Below are 20,875 nucleotides of genomic sequence, written 5' to 3' on the forward strand. Positions count from 1 at the left end.
TTTTAAATCTATGTGCTATACCACCTTCATCAATTACAGTGACTTAGGCCAGAAGTATCACCATGTTTTCTTTTTAAAGGTCATTTTTAGTTTTTCCCTGAGAACAACTGCTGCATCATGAACAAGTGTTCGAAGAACACCTATTTTCATTCCAAAATGATAAAGCTGATGTGACTGCTGATTCTTAGCAAAAATTAATCTATAAATTTTTAGTAAATTTAATACATTAGCATTTGCTAGCTCATTTTGTACCACCATATGTGCATCCTGGCATCAAAGAGAAGGAAACAATCACATGGATAAAACAAAACCGAGTTCTTTTGTGTAAAAGAGAGACAGTTTTCAGCTTTCCAAAGAACAAAGTATTTTGCAAGTACTGTTGAAAGGGAAAAACTGACCTTTCAAGTGACAACTTTAACCACAAAACAGGGCTGAAGGTATTTATGTTATCAATCTTTAGCAGCTTCGTAATCCACTGCAAAGTAAGGAAATGCTGTATCTTGATTTAATATGCTTTCAAGACACACCCACTTCCCCATAATCTGACATTTTTAAAGCTTATCTTATTTTCCAGGTCATTGGTTTGGTTTTTAAGCGAGTTTACTGTCGCTGGCACTCTGAGTTAGAAAAGTGTCACATTCATTGATAGGTATCTTCACGTCTTTTGTTTTCCTCTGAGCCTCTGCAAGCTTAACTGGAGATTTTAAACATCATCTCCATGCACATACTTTAGCCTGAATTATCACCATCCTCTTACTAATACCTGAAGAGTCAACACAAAATAACCACAGCCTCTCATCTGTTATGTCTCCCGTTTGTGCAAAAAAGGGAGCTGACAATCCAATACTCACCTACTAGGATATTAAAAACAAAAGCCGAAACCCTTTACCACCACCACCCCCCCCCCCCCCAAAAAAAAAAAAAAACAACCAAGCAACCAACCAAACAACCTAACTTCATTTTTTGGCACTGTAAGGTTTCATTTGGCCTCTTGAATAGTATTAAAAATTAAGTAAAAAACCCAAATAACTTAAGGCATCAAATTGCATCAGGGTAACTGAATATAATACAGAAGGATAATCACTGTCCCATGGTCCCACAGTGTGTTTCTCAGCATCTCAGTGTATTTTCTTTGAAATTTGTAGAAACCATAGCACAGTACTGTTAGAAAGAAGAAACTGCAATTCTAGCATTTGGAAAATTCCAATTTTCACCAGGGAAAGTTGTGAGATACGGTTTTAGTCAGCATCATCACAACTTGCAGAAAAATAAGAGTAAATATACTTTTTGGAATAAATGAATGAGCCACAACAGAATGACCAACTGCCTTCAACAGTACGGGCTGAAGGTATTCCAGTAATAGTGCAAAAAATATAAAACACAAATTGTAAGAGCACCATCTCTAGGGTAGTCTAAGAACAAATGCCAACTGTGACCGCAGCCATTAGCCTGTTACTGCCCTCTTACCACTGAGACAAGCAGCTGCTCCTTCCTGGCTGGTCCCCCTGTCTGATCAGGGAATTGATCTGGCTGAAAAATAGCTGCAAAGTTATTTTTCTCTTGGATCACCTCCCCAGTCTGGTTCACCACAGGTGACCACATCAACAGTCTTGCCAGCACAAGAGCAAGGCACTAAGGTGGGAGCAAGTGAATCTCCTGATGGCAATGTATTCGGTAATGCTGCTAAAACCCGAGCTGGGGACAATCTCCTTTTCTCTAGGTTCCCCTGAAGACAACAGAAAACATGGGTTCCTCTCAACAGGGGTTGAGAGCCAAACTTCTCCGATTCTTTAACTTGCTCTTAAAAGCTGCCTACTTCCCCCCATTTAATTTAGGGTAGGTTGAGAGAGACTACACTCCCATCAAGGGTTATTCTAGCCCCGGGCACATTCCCCACTGTCTTCAACCTTAAACTGTAACATGCACTGTAAATACAGGGACTCTCCCTTTGGTCAGTGCCCACACCCCTCTGTTGTGGTGTACATCTTGCAGGGATGCTGAATGCTTACAGCTCCTACTGACTTTAATAGCTTGTGAAAGCACTTAATGTTTCTGAAACTCACATCCAAAATTTGTACTGGGATTTTTTTTTTAAACACTATTTATTTTCACTTTTTTTTTTTTTCTTTAAATAAAAATTTTTGGGCCTGAGACTACAGTTCATGTAAGTCTGCAGAAACTGACAATATGCTAAGGTTCTGGAAACTATCCTGTCTTGTATTTGGGGCAATTACTTCAAATATAAATCTACAGAAACCAGCTGTACATCATACTATGATAAACCTTACATTACAAAACCCAAAGCTGTACATGTCTGATTAAAGGCAAACAGTCTGAAAAGCTAATCTTCATGAGAATGCTGTGTCAGTGTTCCCAAGATGTGATTAAAAAGTGATTTAATTACACTCAGTGCAGATGGTCACTCTTGGTTAGTTTAAGATATTGTTACTTTACTTTAAGAGAAGCAGCAATCAGTTTATGGTAAACTCAAACTATGCTCACAGAGAGATTTCTATTAGTTTAAGTCAACTTTAAAGCCATTTTAACTAAAAATCACTGTAACTTTCTGGTATAGACAATAGAGAAAAAACCCCAAAGAACACTACCATGATACGTTTTCTGAGGCTCACACTTTACAAAATCTTTTGTTTCCTACCACTAGGTTATTATAATGAATTAAATAATGCCACTTTAAAGCTATTTTGGAACTGGTGTATGTAATAATATGGAAGACTTATTCCAATACGTCCACAGCCGCGGTCTGTACTCAGTGAAATGCATACTATGCCCACGTGACTGACTGCAACAAATGTCTCCAGTCCTCTTAGATTATGCACTATCATGAGCTGTAGGAAGGCAGTGGTATGTTGAACATGATGTGCACATGGAAAGTAGTACAGTTCTTCGTGTTCTGAGACAACGAAGAAAGCACGTGTACCCTTGGAAAAGGGAATAAGCAGACCTTTAAACCAACAGACAGACCTAAACCATCCAACTACCATGAACTTAGAGGAGTAAGATAAGTATCTACTGGCCAAGTATTTTCACAGGAATTAGAACAATGATTCATTTTAGTAAATGCCGATGTAAAAAAATTTAAAAATTAAATGGCTGAACAAAATTGTCAGGCAGAAATGAAGCTCTACTGAATCCAATACTGTTAGGGGACAAAGTATATTCATTGCTAAAGGCCTTACAAAATGGAGATAGATTATTTTATAGATAATCTAATTCTATTGTTACTTTTTCACGTGATTTATTTTGGGACTGCTGCAGTGATGTTGCAGTGTAGCATCAAGTTAATTAGCATCTCTTGTATTGGGTGTGTGAGACAAAGTTAGCACACCGCCTTTTATGAGTCACTGATAATTTAATTTCTATTGTACTTTTCAATAGTTGCCTTCTATTTCTGCAGAGACATTCTTTAGATTCCTATAACATAAGATGATTTTCTTAAACTAGGAAGTCATAAAAATGTATCTGATTCAATGTAACATGGCTACTGTGACGTATTAGTGAACCTGCAATACAAACTCCAAATATCAGGTACTGTTTCTAGTAATTATTTGTTTTCTTTTCTGAACGCAAAGATTTAAAAATTATGCCTTAAGTTACCTAAAATAAATATACTTTGAAAAAAATTGCACTTAAATTAACAGAACTGCTTAATTTCTTCAACTTTCAGCTGCATATACAGAACATTCACAACTGACTAAGTGACTAAAACAGATGAGCAGAGTACCTGGGGAATTTCTTGGGAATCTGAGGTGGGGACGGATGGCTTGTTATTTTCTGTTCAGAAGCCTCTGGAGACTTTTCTTGCATTTCTTCTTTGTCTTCTGCTAGCACATCTGCAATAGCAGACTCCACTCCACTCTTGTTTGGATGATCAACCTTTGGTTCACCTTGTGCCGGTTCACATCTATACATGAAAACAATCGACGGCTTCTCACTGGAGTCTGACTTTGCCTCACTGAACCAGTGATGACGTTGAACTGGAGGAGGGGGGAGCATATGTATAACAGTTCCATCAAGACCCACCAGTTTTCCTTTCTCCCTTTCTTTCTCTTTATCCTCATCATCATCAGCTTTCCTGCGGCGGAAGAAGCTCTTAAATGATATCCAGCGTTTGGGTTTCGCATCAGCAGCTCGCCGACCTTCAGAATGAAGGATTGACTCAGCCTCTGTTGACCTGGTGGGACTGTTTGGTTTGGTCCAATTGCTGAAATGTCTTTGCAACAAGTTACTTGCATGATAGGGTGAAGAAGTGGACCTTGGAGGAGGAAATGGTGGTGCTTGCTCTGTTTTGGGACTTGTGGTATTTGGGGTGGCTCTCACTGGTGTTGGAGAGCGAGTGGCAACTGGTTGTGAAAGTGAGTCTTTCTGCATTTTAATGGCAGTGTTTTCCACGGTCTTAGCTGACTCTGTTTCAGACTGTGATGTAAACAGCGATTTGGGTCGTACCAGGGTGTTTTTAGTGGCATCTGCATCAGGGGGCAAGGAGTACAGTTCTTCGATGCTACAGGACTTGGGTCCGGACCGAGGGGTTTCTGGTGGAGACTGCGGAGGCTGGATAGAAGCCACAATCTGTGAAAGCACTGTGCTTGCATTCTCTCTACTGCTGCTGCTGCCAACAGAAGCCTCTGGTGTTACATTAGGTTTTGCTGCAGGCTCCGGTGCTGCCTTTTGCGCTCTTGCTGGGGAGCTGTGGTCAGAATGACTTCTCTGTGGGGACATCTGATTTTTACTGAGACAGCTATTAAACTCTTGGACCTTCTGAGCCACAGAACCCAGCCTGCATTCAGAGCTATTAGTCACCCCCTTTGCCTGGGAAAATTCAGTGGGTTTACCTTCTATGGCTTCTGTCATTTTGCTTTCTGTTTCTATTTCTTCATATGTGTGGCTTATTACACTAGTAGTTTTATCTTTGATGGATAGCTCTCCACTGGTCCCTAGAAAACTTTTATAGATAGCCAGGTTATCATACGCATTTGGATTGATTACAATAGGAACTTTAATAGCATTTTTGGAACTCTTAGCGTAAGTGGGTTCATCGTGAATGATAATAGGAAAAGGTGGCATGCCAGCATTATTGTAGCTGTTGAACTTTATCTCAGATAAATTCGGAGACTTAACCGGGATAGTTTTTGAGGAAATATTTGTAGCTGTCGGTGAAGTAGGAGCTGACTTGTGGCTTGTCTTCCTGGGAGGAACAGAAGGTCCTGAGCTGTTAGCCATTAACTCCACCTTAGGTATCTTTTGTCTCGGACTAGTACTAGAAGTCCACACTTCTTGATATCTAATTGCACTGGATTTTTTCAGGTTAGTATTTACTCGTATAGGTGATGCTGCAGAGGATGTAACAGGCGTACCTGGAGTTACTGGTGAGCTTGGGTTAGATGACGTATTTTTGGTTTCTGAGGTTTCAGGCTGATTCTCCTTACATTCATTGGTCATGGCCGCTGATACATCTACTACGGTATATGGCTTGCAAACTGGTTGTTCCATATTCACCACCCTGTAAGGTTTTGCTTGTTCTTCCACAGGCACCAAATTTATAGTTACAGCTTGACCAGAAACATCTGAAGAATTTTTATTCTCTTGCTTATCAGTCTGCACAGCAATTTTGCCATCCTTCTCTTCCAGTCGGAGTGCAAGGACTGTCTTGTGAGTTTCTAGACTTTTTGGACCATTTCTGGGAGCTTTTGACACATCTTTCACTTGCTGATTATCACAAAGACTTTCATATTCTGATTCAATCAATTTGAGGTCCTGAGGAGTACTAGGAGACAACCCTCTGTTACTGAGCTTCTGTGAAGAACTGCTTGCTGTTCCAGAATGAGACTCTTCTGTCAAAGAAGAATCAGGAGATGTAGAATCAGAAGACACCACGCTCTGCATGCTCTCTTGCCCATAGAGAATCACAGTTTCTTCCCCATAACCATTTAAAATTTCATCGTAACTGTCGTCATAATCTACTGCACAGATCCGCTGGAGAGACTTGTTTCTAAGGGGCACAGTATTCCATTTTTTGTCAACACAGAACTGAACAGGAGATAGGGTGTTAGCTCTAAAATTAGCAAAGCGAGGTTGGCCCCTCATACGAATTTCCATTGCTAGCAACTCTTCATCACTTTCATCCCAGCTCTCATGGTCTTCTTGCATGCTGCCAAAAAATGTGTCATCCTCACTCTCATCTCCACTAGAGAACTCTGGATAACAGAAACGTCCACCTTCATTACTTATTACTTCAGTGCTTCCACTCAGAATAACGTGCTTACTGTGTGAATCCTTCATACCACCCATCATGCAGCTTGGAGGGATCTTTCTTTCTAATGATCTTTTATAACAATTATTTATTCTTCCTAAGAAAGTTTCTCTTGAGTTCATTTCATTTCCAGTTAGCTGAGGTGTGGTATCCAAACCCGCAATCTCCTTCAAAACTTCTGTCAGTCCATTGTTATTGTTACTTGGTATCTTACCTACATCATCGTTGTTGCCATAAGGCCTGTGAACATGGCTATAACCTTCAATTTCATCTTCATTATTATTGTTCAGTGGTTTTTTGTTCAAGACAGCTTTGTTTCGGTTCCACCCTGCAGGCACTGATTTATTCTCACAATGGTCCGGTGTGCTGATTTCACCACATACACCCTGTCCATCTACTACCATCATGGTGGGTTTCACAGCTATAGTGGGTTTCTTTGCCACAGGTGGTCGGAAATTTCCTGTATTTCTCCCACGATGGCTGTTACTTTGGTTTGCATTGGATTTCAGATTTCCATGCGTGAGATTTTTTTTTTCAGATACTGGGGGTAACTGATGCAAGCTTTTGGGCTTGAAGCAGTTCTTACATTCACCAGGTTTCCAGACGTGTTCAGTGAAAGTGTTGCAAGCAGACATTTTCCCAGAGCTCTGCGCTTTATGCTGTGCTTGTTCAGTGCATGGCAAGGACTTAATTGATATGGTTCCACTCTGTTCGCTTAGAATGGCTACTGTTTTGAGCAGTGATCATTCTGAAACACAAAAGAGAAAAAGGGTAAGAACAGGGGAAAAAAAACAGGTTGATCATTATATTTAGATTTTCTACACTGTGAACAACTTGGATTAAGCAAGTAGCCTTTTACTGACATCTTGGCTCTTTTTACCTAAATTTACAAAACTATGTAATTGAAATGCAAAAAAAGTTGCAGATATCATTCTTCTCATACATAGAGAATTAAAACTTTGGCAGCTAAGTCCTGTATTACTGAAGCAGAGAAGAGAGAGCAATGGCAATGACTGAGAATTTAGAATAATTCTCTTGACTAGTTCAGGACCACTGACCTTTAATTTTGTCCAATAAAACAAACGCTAGGAGAAGGATATAAAACCGAAGATTAGTGCACGTTGCTTTCAACGCAACTACTTGAACATGAGACAGGAAAATATGTTTACTCTCCCAAAAGCAATTGAGATCATTTGTTCTAGCTTTGAATGTGTATGAGCTCATCTTAAGTGACAAAGTATGTTCAAGCAATTCCAAACTCTGCCATTTTAGCACTTCCTCCATCAGAGTCAAATTATAACTGGACAGATAGTGGGTTGAAGGGACAGGCTGGACTGCTATGCTAGAAAAGTCAGATAAGAATGCTGGGGAAACCTTTCCAGAAAGTCACTGTTTCTTCCTCCTTTAGCTTACAATAGTGGCAATACACCATTCCTATAACCTCAAAACACAGCTGTGGATTTTTAGTTCCCGATTTGTTTCACACATAGCTTTCCTACCTAGCCCCTCCAGCAGTAACAACTCAAAAATAACTGAAAATACCTTTCAAAGTGAACTTTTTTAGTTCCTGAAACGATCAGCCTTAAGTAAAGACCAAAGATGAATGTGCTGTGCTTTATAGTCATTAAAGTATCCAGGATTTGAGAATTCCATGAATTAATGCCTGAAGATTTTAAGCCTGCTAAGCCAAATCCACAAGTCTGGTCTCTTCATCACTGTTGTGTAACTCAAATTATTGGAGACATTTTACTGAGGTGAAAGAATCTGTACGTCCGCTGCTGCTTCTCTAAACACAGGCATTGAGAATCAATCATTTTCTGTTCTTACAGGTTTTGGGTGAAAACAGACACGCTGACTACACAGGTACACTGAAAGAGTATTACTGAACCCATTTGCTTAAAGATGCAGCTCTCTCTAGAGCCTGTGGTTCGTAACTCAGCAGCAGGATAGCTATGCTGGAATTGAACACGGGCACAGCTGGTTTTCATCAGTGTAGCAAACAATAGAAACTATTAGTACAACTGACACTTGTATGAATTTGTCAGTCTCCTTACATACTGTGTGTTTCGAGAAGGGGCTGCCCTATGCTGGGAAACACCAATATAGCAAACCTGTTCCAACACCAGATGGGGCTGAAGCCTAACTCCGTTAAAAGTATCTTCAGACACATTCCTGGTACCAAGGCTATCAGATTTCATATGCTGACTACATGTTTCCAGACAAAGCTTTTTGCCAAAAAGTCAGTGCCAAAAGCTTTCTCTACGTGACCTAAGAGATAGAGAATCTGCCAGATAGAAATCTGCCCAAACTCTCAGCCTGTTTTGTATATACAGAGTAAAATACCTTTATATTGTTTTCTTTAATCTCTGCCAAAATCTGTTGCTTCAACACTCTGCAAGCCCATATATTGTAAGCAAAAAAACTACATTAAGAAATAATTCCCCTAAAATCAGAGACAGAGAGAGTCAGTGCATGCATGCACATACTATAATTTTATACTCCAGTTAGCTCCTTTTTTCATGTATTTAACAAATAAAAGGAGTAAAGTTACACTAATGAGGAATCTACAAGAATGTTTTCTTGCAAATTATATTTTTCCATTACATAAAACCTCTGAACAATTTTAAAGGGTTAGCACATGCAGGTGTTGCTTTTAAGATTTAGCTGACTGATACTATTTCTCCAAAACTGCATAAACTGCACTTGCTCTAGAATCTTATCACAGACTAGACAGCTCTACGGCCTTCCAGGTCAAACATTTACTGCTAATAATTTTGGGGTAGAAATAAGAAAGCACTCTATTGTACACCTCTGTATGAGTACATTTTTATGTCGTACCACTGGCATGTACAAATGTTGTACCTCTCATTTGCTCAGATACATTGATACTGATCACTTTGCCTCTATCCTGAGTAGGTGCTATGCTCAACATATGAATGTGAACTGCAGGAAACTTAGTAGAACCATAACACAACACTCCAGTCAGAGTGAGACCTAAAGCAAGGTCATACCTCTGTGCAAACATACACTGCATGTCCCCGGAGTACCACCTGCAGCAATTTAGCTTAAAAACAAAATACATGTTGACGTGTCTGGGTAAATGCAGATATGCAACTCGTACACAGGAAATACGTGACATGCACAGGTATTTTAGATCTTTTACTATTCAATACGGCCACACCCTCTAACATGACTTTTGACACAGTCTGTGACATAGACAAGAGCCACTGGCTTCTCGGATTTCCAACTGGCTTTGGACATGCAGAATGAGCAATTCCTGTAGAATGCTTTGACGCTGTGACAAAGAGGAAATATATTTCCTCTTGTCTGAAGGTGTGTATCTTATAAGAATTCAAACATCTGTGCTACTTTCATACCTTGATATCAGAAGCACTCCTATGCTATTAAAAATTACATTCTTTAGACTTGTACATGTCTAAACAAGTATTTGCATTCTAAAAAAGATTCAAGCAGTTTCTTCATTGCTGCACAACAAAAAGCTATTTTTCTGATGTTTTCCTCTCCCTTTAAAGAAAATACATTTACTGTTTCAACTACAGATTCTCTATTATGAGTGCTAATTACAGTGAGAGTGATTATAAGTGACGACAGAAATTAAATCTTTCAGTATTAAAAAACCCCAACAAAATAGAACATTTGACATGTTCAGGCTATTGCTTCCCTTGCTTTAACAGCAGCTGTAATTTGGTAGAGGGCAGCAAAGTCCACTGAAGGGAATAAAAACACAAATATAACAAGAAAAAATATCCTGACATTGTTAATTCCTAGATTCTTATCACTACTCTCCAAACCAAAGAAGGTCCAGGCAATCACACATCAGATCTCATAAGCTGGTAGCGATCAGGTGTCATCTCTTCTGTAATTTCCCTGCTTCCATAACAGCCCATGTAACTGCCAAGGAACAGGAATGCACACTCTACAGAGCTCAGGGCTCTTCTGAAATGAGTAGTTCAGATGACAGAATTTACTGAAGATAGTCAGTTGTGGTAATTGATAGTCAATCCAGGCAGTAACAACCTCAGATGTTAAATACAAAAGAGGACTAGGCTTTTAAAGAAAGCATTTCTTTAACGTACAGTAAATATGTAATATCAACATTGGGATACAGGGATGAAATGCACGAAGTCCTTTATGTAAGTTGATAAGCATAACTATTCACAATTTATACATGGAAACACTGCAGTGCATTGACGCTATGTAACTAAAATTCATCGAGTCAGTGACAGGAACAAGTACAGACAGACAAGTTCTGCTCCTAATGGTGGTGCTGCACCCAGCAGATTGTGCTACTTTATTCACTGAATGGCTGAGTCAGCACAGATAGTTTATCAGCTTTAAAGGCCAAATCACTCATTGTGTAAATAAGAATAAAGCTCCTCATCTCAGAAGTCACACAACTGCACACAGGAGGGCTCAGCCTAGCACTGTTAAGTTGGTATCAAACAAACAGAAATGCAGAAGTGTATTTCACTTTCCAGGTCAGAGGGAGAAGACGACAGATTCAGAGATTAAAAAGTAATCAGCCGAGATATCCTTATGCCAGGAAACTGAACCTTGCATAGAAATGCATAACTGTTTTTGCAGCTCTTATTTGTTGACATCGTCTTTGTGGAGTGCACAACGATAGCAATAAACATGCATTTCAGGCATTTCCCCTTTGTTCTGAGTAATTTCAGGCTGGCAGGTCTCCTTTAGATGCATGCTGGCTGAATCACAATGAAGGCCCTCTTCAGTAATACCTTATACTAACATAATTCAATTAAAAGGAACTTGATTGATGTGCAACATTCCCTAAAATTACACCTTTAAAAATGAATAATCTCAGTAAGTACCAGATGGTGACATGCACTAATTAATCAGGCCTGCTCAATGAATGAGCATATTAAAATGAATGCACCTATTATATATGTTTTCAATGCTGTATGCTTCAAAAAAACTCCCCTTAAATGAACGCCTGCTGTATTACTGAGCAATATGCAGAAGTGTGCATTTCATCATTTGTATTAGTAACCCTATCACTCTTGATCTCTTTTTAGATCACTAGATACTTGGTACAGATTTCCTTTTGTTTGTCCTCCTCCAGGGAAAAGGTGTTCAGCTTTAGCATTGCTACCCATGGAAATGGACCTACAATTTTTACGCTGCTGAATAAATTACATTGATCAGCCTTCTTATCAGACAGCAGTCCAATAAATTGTTACTGATCAACCCACAAACCTCTCATCATTGACAGGCCATGTCCTCAAGACTGAAAAAAAACAGCAATGGAAATTCAGCCTAGGTTTCCTATATACGAGTGACCAAACACCATAAAACCACTATGGATTTGTGGTTTTGTCTAGCCACTTATGGGGATCTGGTCACTGATCATCATAGACAGTAGCATAAATCTAACATAACACGACTAAAGTGATGATTATTCTTTGCCAGTATCTGATCCCTGTTCTTGTAAACTTTAATATAATTGTGAACATTTTAAGAGATCTTTTGGAAAAACTGAAATCCTCCAACTTCACACATACAGTCCTGCTTGGGTGGCAACAGGCTATAGAAACGCTCCATCTCCCAGAGAGCATCAAGACTTACTGACTCAGGGCCACTGAACCATCTAGCCCAGAAAACTGGGACCACAAACGAATGTGACTTTCTAATTAGTAGTTTTTTGTCCTTCATGCAACAAAATTTTTTTTTTCTTAAATTTTACATCATTTGTTCAACTTCAGAGGCAAGCAAAACCCCAAGTGAAGCTAACTGCAACATCTGTTATGAAATACAACCCAGACAGAAGAGCTTGACAGCCAGGTAAGTCAGGGTCCCAGTCTGAAGGCACACTGAGAAACACACTTGTTTACATTCAGTACCCGGAAGCACTGTGAAGAATCTTGCAGTGCTTATTAATGTACGAAATCAAGCAAAATAGCCTAGGAAAAGAAAAAACAGATAACAGTACCACATACCACAGCAGAGTGTGGAAATAAAAGCTAAAGTATCAATATTAAAAACTGTGAATAGCAAGCTCACAGATCTCACTGCACTTCACAAAGGTGAATGAACATTTTACAATATAGATCTTTGTAGAGAGGAATAGTGACTCACAATGTGGTGAAAGACCAAGAAATAGACCCTGACTCTTAAGTGTGCTGCCTAGTTCAGTCATGACACTTACTTCACACAACATATGACAACACAAAATGTGAAACTACATAATGGCAAACAGCATTACAGACTGCCACGATTTTCTTCCCAATGTGGACTAATATTCACTAAATATCAGACCACTGAACTGTGACTATGCAGATAGCACAGATGGAAATTTCCATAAATGCTAGTAGGCATTATAATTTATGTCAAAAAAGGAAAAGTTCTATCTTGTTGTACATAGTTTTCTCAGTGTTTTTTCCCTTCCAGTTCTGAACTGAGTGCCCTGGTAACTGTCCAAGGCCATAAAATGACAGTTCTGCAGAAAATGCAATGAATCCGCAGTGGATATTGAGGAGGCAATGACCTAAACTAAAAAGTTGCCAACTTACTTAAGAACCACCCTTCAGTGCCATGGTACCATGCTACTGAGGTATAAGGGGTATGAAGGATGGAGAGAACAACAAAAATCACTTCTACTCCAAGTACTGGGGGAAAAAACCCTAGCTGTAAACTTACTGCAAGACAGAACGAAACAGATCAGGAAACTAACTTTGAACTATTTCTGGTTTTAACCTCTCACACTTTATTTTCTCTCCTTTATAAAAGATTTAAATTACATAAATATTTCATAAAACTAAGTGAAGGAAACCCTTGAATATGTTTTTTCTACCCAAAACTTGTAAGAATAAAACATAATAGAAATGACCAACAAACTAGAGGAAAAACTTGCCTAGGGCTAGACAAATGTGTAATGCTTCAAAAGAAAACAAGCATTCTTTACATTTTGCTTAACCCAAATAGATAATGCCACAGAGCAAGGAAAAGGCAAGAAATATCCTCAGGATCTGCTCACAATCTGATTAGATTCTGCATCATCACATTGAGAACACACAAAACAATAATAAGGACAACCTCTCACATCTGGTATTGAGGCCCAATAGACCAGCCAAGGCATGTATTTGGATATGAACTCTTCTGAGTTCCACTAATAAAAAGAGATTCTTAACTAGACAAAACTATTAAAAAGTATTTTTTCTCTCTTTCTGGAAAAAATATATATCATCATTTACCATTAATAAAACTTAAATTTATAACGACAATTCAGACATATATATATGATCATATATATTATAATGATCATTCAGACAACACTGTACAGCATATTCATTAGGGATACTTTTAATTACACATAAATTTATTTCTAATTTTTTACTTCTGTAAAAGAAAAACCTGTAAGATAAGCCAGACTCATAAATAGTTTGTTTACCTTGCTTCCTAAGAAGGGCTGTGTACAACATTCCAAGATCTAGCAGCAATTAAGAGTAAGCACATCAGCTGACAGGAATAAGCATGATCATTTGAAAATTTGAAAAACATGTGAAAAAATAATCCTCAATTTCAGCGCATTCAAGTTTGTCCCAGCTCTATTTAAGCAAAATTACGAGAATTGAGGCCTTCACAGCATACTAAAAAAATGGACCGGTATGACCATACCTTGACTAATCTAATTACCTTTGATTTATCTTTCCCAGGGCCCACTTGAAATCCTGCCCTGTGATCTTTTTTGACCATTGTTTAAGCACATGAAAACATCTAGAGGAATAAACTTTACCAAACCTTTACTAAACCTCTCCAGAATGTACTCACAACAAACAAAAAAGAAATACCTGAAAAACATACTGCTTCTATAGTTACAAAACTCAGTAATGGTTGTAGTTATCCTTCTGCTGAGCCCAGCTTGAGAATGAAAACTGTATCATCACTGTATTAGTGAATCCATCAACTCTGCAACTTCATTTTACTTACAACTCTCTCCCTTGGACTACTGCAACCTCTGGCTCCAAAGATCTTTACGCTGAACCCTTGATGCAGCAAAAACCAAAATTGCCAAAAATATATTAATTTCAGTTTAGCAAAGTAACCTGGGGATAGCAAAATACAAAATAGTATTAGAAAGGATATGGAGGATCTTCCTAAAAAGTACCCAAAGACAAACAAAACACCAGGAGCAGGTAATACAAGATTTAGGATTGCAGCCAGTGTAAGAGGTCAGCTACAATATAGAAGATGAAACACATTGCAGAGAAGCCAGATGAGTATTCTTCACCAGCCTCAATCTCCACAAGAATGTTATGAGTTAAAGACCTGAGAGAAGTAAGTTTGAAAATCAAACATCATCAGCCATTATAAGAAAATAAGATCAAAAAACCTGATAAATTAAGAGCAACAGCACAGTAGGGCTAGACTGCGTAAAGCCAAGAACCATGGAGGAACTTGAGAACCAGGTGGCTGAGCTACACCTAAAATTCTGTGGACCCTTCTCAGAACTCAGTACAGCAAGCAGCTAAGCACAGTATGAATGGGACGCCTTTTTTTATCATGACTTCTGTGAAGGACACTTGCTCTTCTTCCTATGAAATAATGGGCAAAAGAGAAATGGCACATTTTTATTTTAAGTTTTTAAGAAGTTATCACAAATTACTAACATGCAAGTGGTGCAACAGAATATGCAAGGCAACTGGCAGATTTATATGCTTCCAGTGCAAGAAAATCAACGACATTATTTACTGAATATTGTGTTCAGGTCTATTCATGACATCTCAGGAAGAAATCCAGCATAAGACAACTACAAAAATATTTTAAGGGATGAAAAGCTTTCCATATTAAGTGAATCAAAAAGATTAGGATAGTTTAGTTTAGAATTGAGACAAATAAAATATTGTTCTATTAAATGGTCCATCACATAAAGAAGATAGATACTAAATGGGAACACCCAGTCTATCTCAAAAAGAGCAGCAAACCCAAAGCAGCATTTTTAAATCAGTAAAAAGAAAGTTATTCCATATAAAATGCTTCCCGAAACAAGGTGGCACTGAGGTCAAGAGGTCAGTTAGATTCAGAAAAAATGGGCAGATGTTTATACATGGGATGAGACACTGACAGTTGTATTAGGTGCGTAAACCCAAAGCTTCCAATTTCAGTGCTTAAACAAAGCATGAACTATTTGAGATCAGAGAAAAATTTGCTGGTTAGTGGATTATTCCTTCACTGTCCATTTAGGAAGTTTGGGCAGCCTGAAGGACAGGGCCACTGCTGGAGCCCAGGTGCCAGACCACAGGCAGCACCGTTTCACTTCCCACGCCCCTGGTGCTATGCTGCGTGCAAGGTACCCGTCTCGTGAAATCATGCCCCAGCTGGCACTCTCCTCACACTCACAGATTCCATTGTCCCACTTCGCCAGATCTGATGCACCAAAGAACCACAGAATACAAGATGTTGTCTTAAAGGTTCCTGGTCTATAATCTTCCATCCAACCTGCACTACATATCCCTTCCACCTCTGTATGGCACATCCCTTTTGTTTAGGATTTTATCTAAGTAAGCCTTCCTTTGGCAAGGCCCTTCTCAAAATTAATCTCTATGATAACAAAAAGGAAAAAAAACGAATCAAGTTATCAGATCCTACTCTTGGAAGTGTTAAGTTCAGTACAGCAAAATAACAAAACTGTGCAACAATACTAGTATCCCACTACCTCCCAGTGGTAAGTCCTTAGTTTTCTCCTCCCATGTTGTTTTGTCACTCCTGTGCCAGGCTTATACCTCAGCCCTGGAAACATTCTTTGTATTCATTTCTACTTTTTAATACTACAGAATCCTGTTTGATGCCGGGCAACTGGAAGCTCTGGCTACAAACTATTTGGGCTAAGTGACTGTGTGTTATACTGGCACACGTCTTGCAATGATCCATACAAATCCATAGCAGTGCGTAAGTGAGATGGTGGTAATTACAAAGCTAAGAAAGCCAGATGGAAGTCTTACAAAAGATTAGTACTGTTTGAATGTTGTCATACTGCAAGATAGAAAAAATCAGGATAAGATGACAAAGGAATGACAGAAAATGGGTTTTTCTCTACAACTAACCTAAACAATTTAACTTTTGAAGACACATGCATTACTAGTTTATGGTGGAAAACATAAATAAGCCACATACTGATACCTCATTCACTACTTGGTGGAGCAAGTGCCTGGAAAGGGCTTGAATGTACAAACTCCCCATAGTTTCCCATTCCACAGCAACCATCTCCTCCCACTGCCTTCCACTTGGTGCAGGTTTTTTTGCCTTGTTCCTTGCACCTATGATCAAAGACAGACATTCTAATTTGAGGACCTCTTTGATAATCTTGAGAAACTAGCTACAGGTATTTTTTTCGGTCATCAAAGCTAGTTCAAGCAGCTTATTCTCACTCAGGCTGCTCTTCTAATTAGAATGTCATTTATTCATCCCAGTAAGCTGCTTTATCAGGCATGTTGAATCCTAGAAATTTTAATCTGCAGTCATAAGCCACAGCAATGAAATGAGTGATGAGCTGTAAATAAAAAGGTTAAAGATACTATTGTTTCCTAGCACGTTAAAAAAAAACCAACAATGCTACTTCACAACAAACATTCTTAGGTACTCCTTATGCTTTGCTTAGAATCCATCCCCATATAATAGGAAGCTGCCACTGGTGAGAATACTATCAGGGATAAAAAGCACCATCACTGGTGAAATTCAGAAAAGGAATTAGCACATACTGAAATTGTATGCTTTAAGCATAAACAAGAATAATTTTTTTACTTATTCTGATGATTAAACTGTTGTGTCTGACCATCTTTTAGCATAACACATATCCAAACACCATGACTGTGTTCTCTGTAGTTTCTCTACGCGCTACCCTAAACAGATCTCCACTACACAATGCTGCTTGCAAAGCCATACCAATCAGGGGTAGGAAAAGATGCTATAGCAGAACTGTGCGTGCACAGGTTCTCACACAGAACTCTGTTGTATGGGCAAAGCAAAGCTTTTGCTAATATAGAGCCTCCTGCTTCTTTTTACCATGTGGTACCAAACTGGATTTACCATAGTGGTATCAAATACAACTACCTATATTATAAATTATTCACCAAGCATAAAATCCTAGTATGCTTGTAACAGCAGTGTGGCAACAGACCCAAAAGCCAAGAAAATCAATACCTTACTTCATTTAAAACACTGTGTTGTGGACCACTGAGAAGAAACCAGTAGTTTTCATGCTCTTTAGCCTGATTATCAAGTTAGCAATATCACAGCCCCTGGAAAATCTTCACGTGCACCAGACACCAGTTTCACAGGCACCTTGGAAGGAGCTGTATCCCTCCACACTGACAAGAAAAGACTAATAGCCAAACACAGGGCACCGAATGGTCAGTAATCATCTTTTTAGGCTACCAAAACAGACATGATATAGGGTGGAGAGGGGCAGGGGAACCAAATACAAAACCTCATTAATTCATTTTAGTCCAGAAAATCTGATTCCATACGTAAAAACAATCCATATGTGGAAGAGCTATGCAGTGAAGACATTAAATATAATCAAGAACAGAATCAGAAAGAAAATGTAATAGAAACTCCATATTAACTTTTATCTTGACTTTCAGTGACTGTTTTGCAGCTCGGGAATTTGTTCAATTTCCTTTGTAAGAAAAGAAACAGCCTTCATTTTCAAAGACAGATGTTTAAACTTATCAAGTATATAAACCACTATAATTTTTATTCAACGCTTTAAGACGAGCAAAGGGAAAGAAGAAATGAGCTCGCTGGTTCTGAGAAGGCTGACTTCATGCAGACAAAACCTACCCTAAGAAGTGATGTGCTTCATGGGCAGCCGGAGCACCAGCCACTTCAAAATCAGAGGTGGCTTATTCACAGAGAGCAACAGCATTCAGGGCCAAGGCTGGCACACCCCCACTGCTCCCACAGCCCCTTCTGCTCCCAGCGCTCCGGTGAGCCCAGGGTGCCTGCAAAACTGTTCCTTCCATCTATGAACAGCCATGCTGTCAGAGTGCGCCGATACTAAAAGGCTGTTGATCATACTTGAAAATTACAAGCTTGAAAGATGGGTCAGGACACAGTATCAACCAACAAAACTGAAGCACTGTAAACAAGCTCTAGCAAAGGAAAGAGAAAGAAAATCAACACAAACGTTAGGTTGCAGAAATGGCACTCTTCAACCCTTTTTCCTTAGTTCTTCACAGATATGTTTTCCTAGAGGAGTTGATTGCCAAACAAATTTTGCTACTTGTGCTTGACAGAATCCTAAAAATGCAAAGCTTTTTCTATAGAGAAAAACCACAACGTGTATTTTCTAGCCTTGTACTGGCAAGATGACTCAGTACTAATGTACAGGTATTGGAAGGTAAAAGCAGAATCAAACTCATCTGAATTCTTTACCTTTCAGACAAGGTTTTTATGACAGTTTACCTTACTGGCACACAGGACCGCTACGAGTTCACCATTGTGCAGGAATGAATTTCACAGAGACCAGACTAAGGCCAGGGCAATTACATTCTCTCACTGGCAACCCAAGTAAAATATGAAAGGCTACTGTTACGTGCCCTCTTGGAGGGTCCCGAGGGAGGTTTTATTGCTGCCATATGCAACACTATGCCATTTAGAACTAAATAGTTAACAATTTTAAGAAAAAAATTCTAAGAGAAGTTCTAAGAGAAACAGAGACCAAGACTTACTCCCCTGTCCACATAAGCAGCATCAAGCTGCAAGGCAGTAGCAATCCTTTTCCCGCTGCTCCCTGTTGAGGTCTTGGACTCAGTCTCTATCAACAGATCAGGGGACAACATTAATACTCCAGTGGATGAGGAAAATTGCTCAGGAACCTAAATTGTGCGTCCCCAATACTGCTCCATCCACACTACGTGCAGGAAGGTAATGTGTATGCCAGGTCTCCCAAGTATGGTCCATAGAAGACACTACACACTCTGTAGTACTTAATCTTGTAATTTATACAGAAAAAAATATCTGTACAGCAGATTTCAAGATTATGGGCTCAAACTTGGCTTAATAACACATGGCAGCATATGTTATGGTTATATAAACATTATATGGGACCCCCAACTGCTAGTCAAATGGTGAATTGCAATGGTAATTGTAACAGCTACGCAGCACAGTATTACCAATTTCTTTTGCCCCCATACTTAGGAATTACTATTAGTTCTACTGTTGCATTTTTTTTATTAAAAAAGAGCAAGTTGAGCTCTCAAGTCTCCCCTGCAAAACAAGCGGCTCAAACCTTTAATCACTAATGACTTTTGCGAATTGCTATTAGCACCCTTGGCCTTTTGCTCTCCAAAATAACAACATAGCATTCCTGGAGCTAGCTTTATACCAGTGACAAACACAATGCAAACAAACCCTTCCTACCCTTGAAATGCGTGACTCCAGTGTTTGGACTCTGCATGTGTTCTTTTAAGTCCAAACTGTTATCCAGAACTCATAACAATGGGGTGATCATGACTTTCACAAGCTTTTGAGGACCTCCACTTCTCTCAGCAGAGTCAAGCAAGCCCCAGCCTAAGCTCTTTATTCCCAGTTTACAACTGCACATAATAAATAGAAATTATTTGTTCAAGCCTTTTTTCAACGTAATCAGTGAGTACCTCAGCTTTCGAATTTCCTGCTCTTCCTCTTTACTTTTTCTTTCAGACTACTCATAACCCACCCCCCTACCCCCCACCCCCCCGACTTACTTTAGGACAGATTAACACATAGCATCCTATGCCAACTCAGTAACAACCTCCTACTTACAATCCATTTCAGCCCTATCACCTGTAGCCAGGCCTAATCCACATAATATATACTACATTTTTGTCTCTTACTAACAAGATTGCAAAATGTGAAATTAAAACATTCTATATTTAAAATTAATTACTATTAACTTTACCTTCTATGGCTGTTTTAAATAACTTCTACTCAATTTCTCCTGTAACAATCACTTATAAAAGTGTCAGCTTTCTTAAGGCAGCTGTTTTAAAAAGCCTTTTGTTGAAACAAAGTAATCTAACAATGAACCCAAAGCCTTAATTTTTGATAGGAATTGCAGTATGTCAAACTCTATAAAGGCATCAGAACCAGGTCTGGATGCCAAAACACAGCATGCAAAAAAAATATATTTTTTTTAATCAGCTGCTTATCAGGTCTGTATGCAGTTGTAGGAATTGGCCCTGCATTGCTTCATACACATATGCTGAGAAACTGAAGCAGATTTGCTCCGCACTGTGCGGGTTCTCAAAATACATATTAATACAAAAAGATTTGCTGTTTGTCTCCATTCTTCTGTAAAGAAGAAAATAACATCCTTACTTTCATTTGGCATTGGAGGAACAGGAATACTAAACAGTGGAACGACACATAAAAGCTAACAGCATTTCTCATAAAGAGCAGCTTCATATAACCCGTCATTTACGTTCACCTCTAGTTCTGCAAAGCAAGACATTGCTTTATAGAACAAGGCAGTGTTGAGCAGGCACCGCTGCGATCGAGCCGACCTGCCTTGCTGTAACCCTCCAGGTCTCCCGCTCGGCTGGTGGCAGGAAGCAGGTGCACAACCAGTGACACTCGCACCATTTT

The 20,875-nt window shown here is 39.1% G+C and overlaps 1 protein-coding gene across 5 annotated transcripts in view; it reads right to left on the reverse strand.

Annotated features, from left to right (window-relative positions):
- Window positions 1-20,875, reverse strand: part of PEAK1 (pseudopodium enriched atypical kinase 1) — a 119,958-nt gene that overhangs the window by 31,387 nt on the left and 67,696 nt on the right. For 4 of the 5 annotated variants that reach the window (XM_037393812.1, XM_037393814.1, XM_037393811.1 and 1 more), the window contains one exon: window positions 3,743-7,016. In XM_037393812.1, the coding sequence (XP_037249709.1) occupies window positions 3,743-6,903 (3,161 nt within the window). In that variant the 5' untranslated portion in view covers window positions 6,904-7,016. Of the gene's footprint in view, window positions 1-3,742; window positions 7,017-12,133; window positions 12,204-20,875 lie in introns of those variants that run through there. The other variant, XM_037393813.1, reaches the window with a different exon arrangement.

This window comes from Falco rusticolus, chromosome 7 (assembly GCF_015220075.1).
Source record: "Falco rusticolus isolate bFalRus1 chromosome 7, bFalRus1.pri, whole genome shotgun sequence".
Lineage (NCBI taxonomy): Eukaryota > Metazoa > Chordata > Aves > Falconiformes > Falconidae > Falco > Falco rusticolus.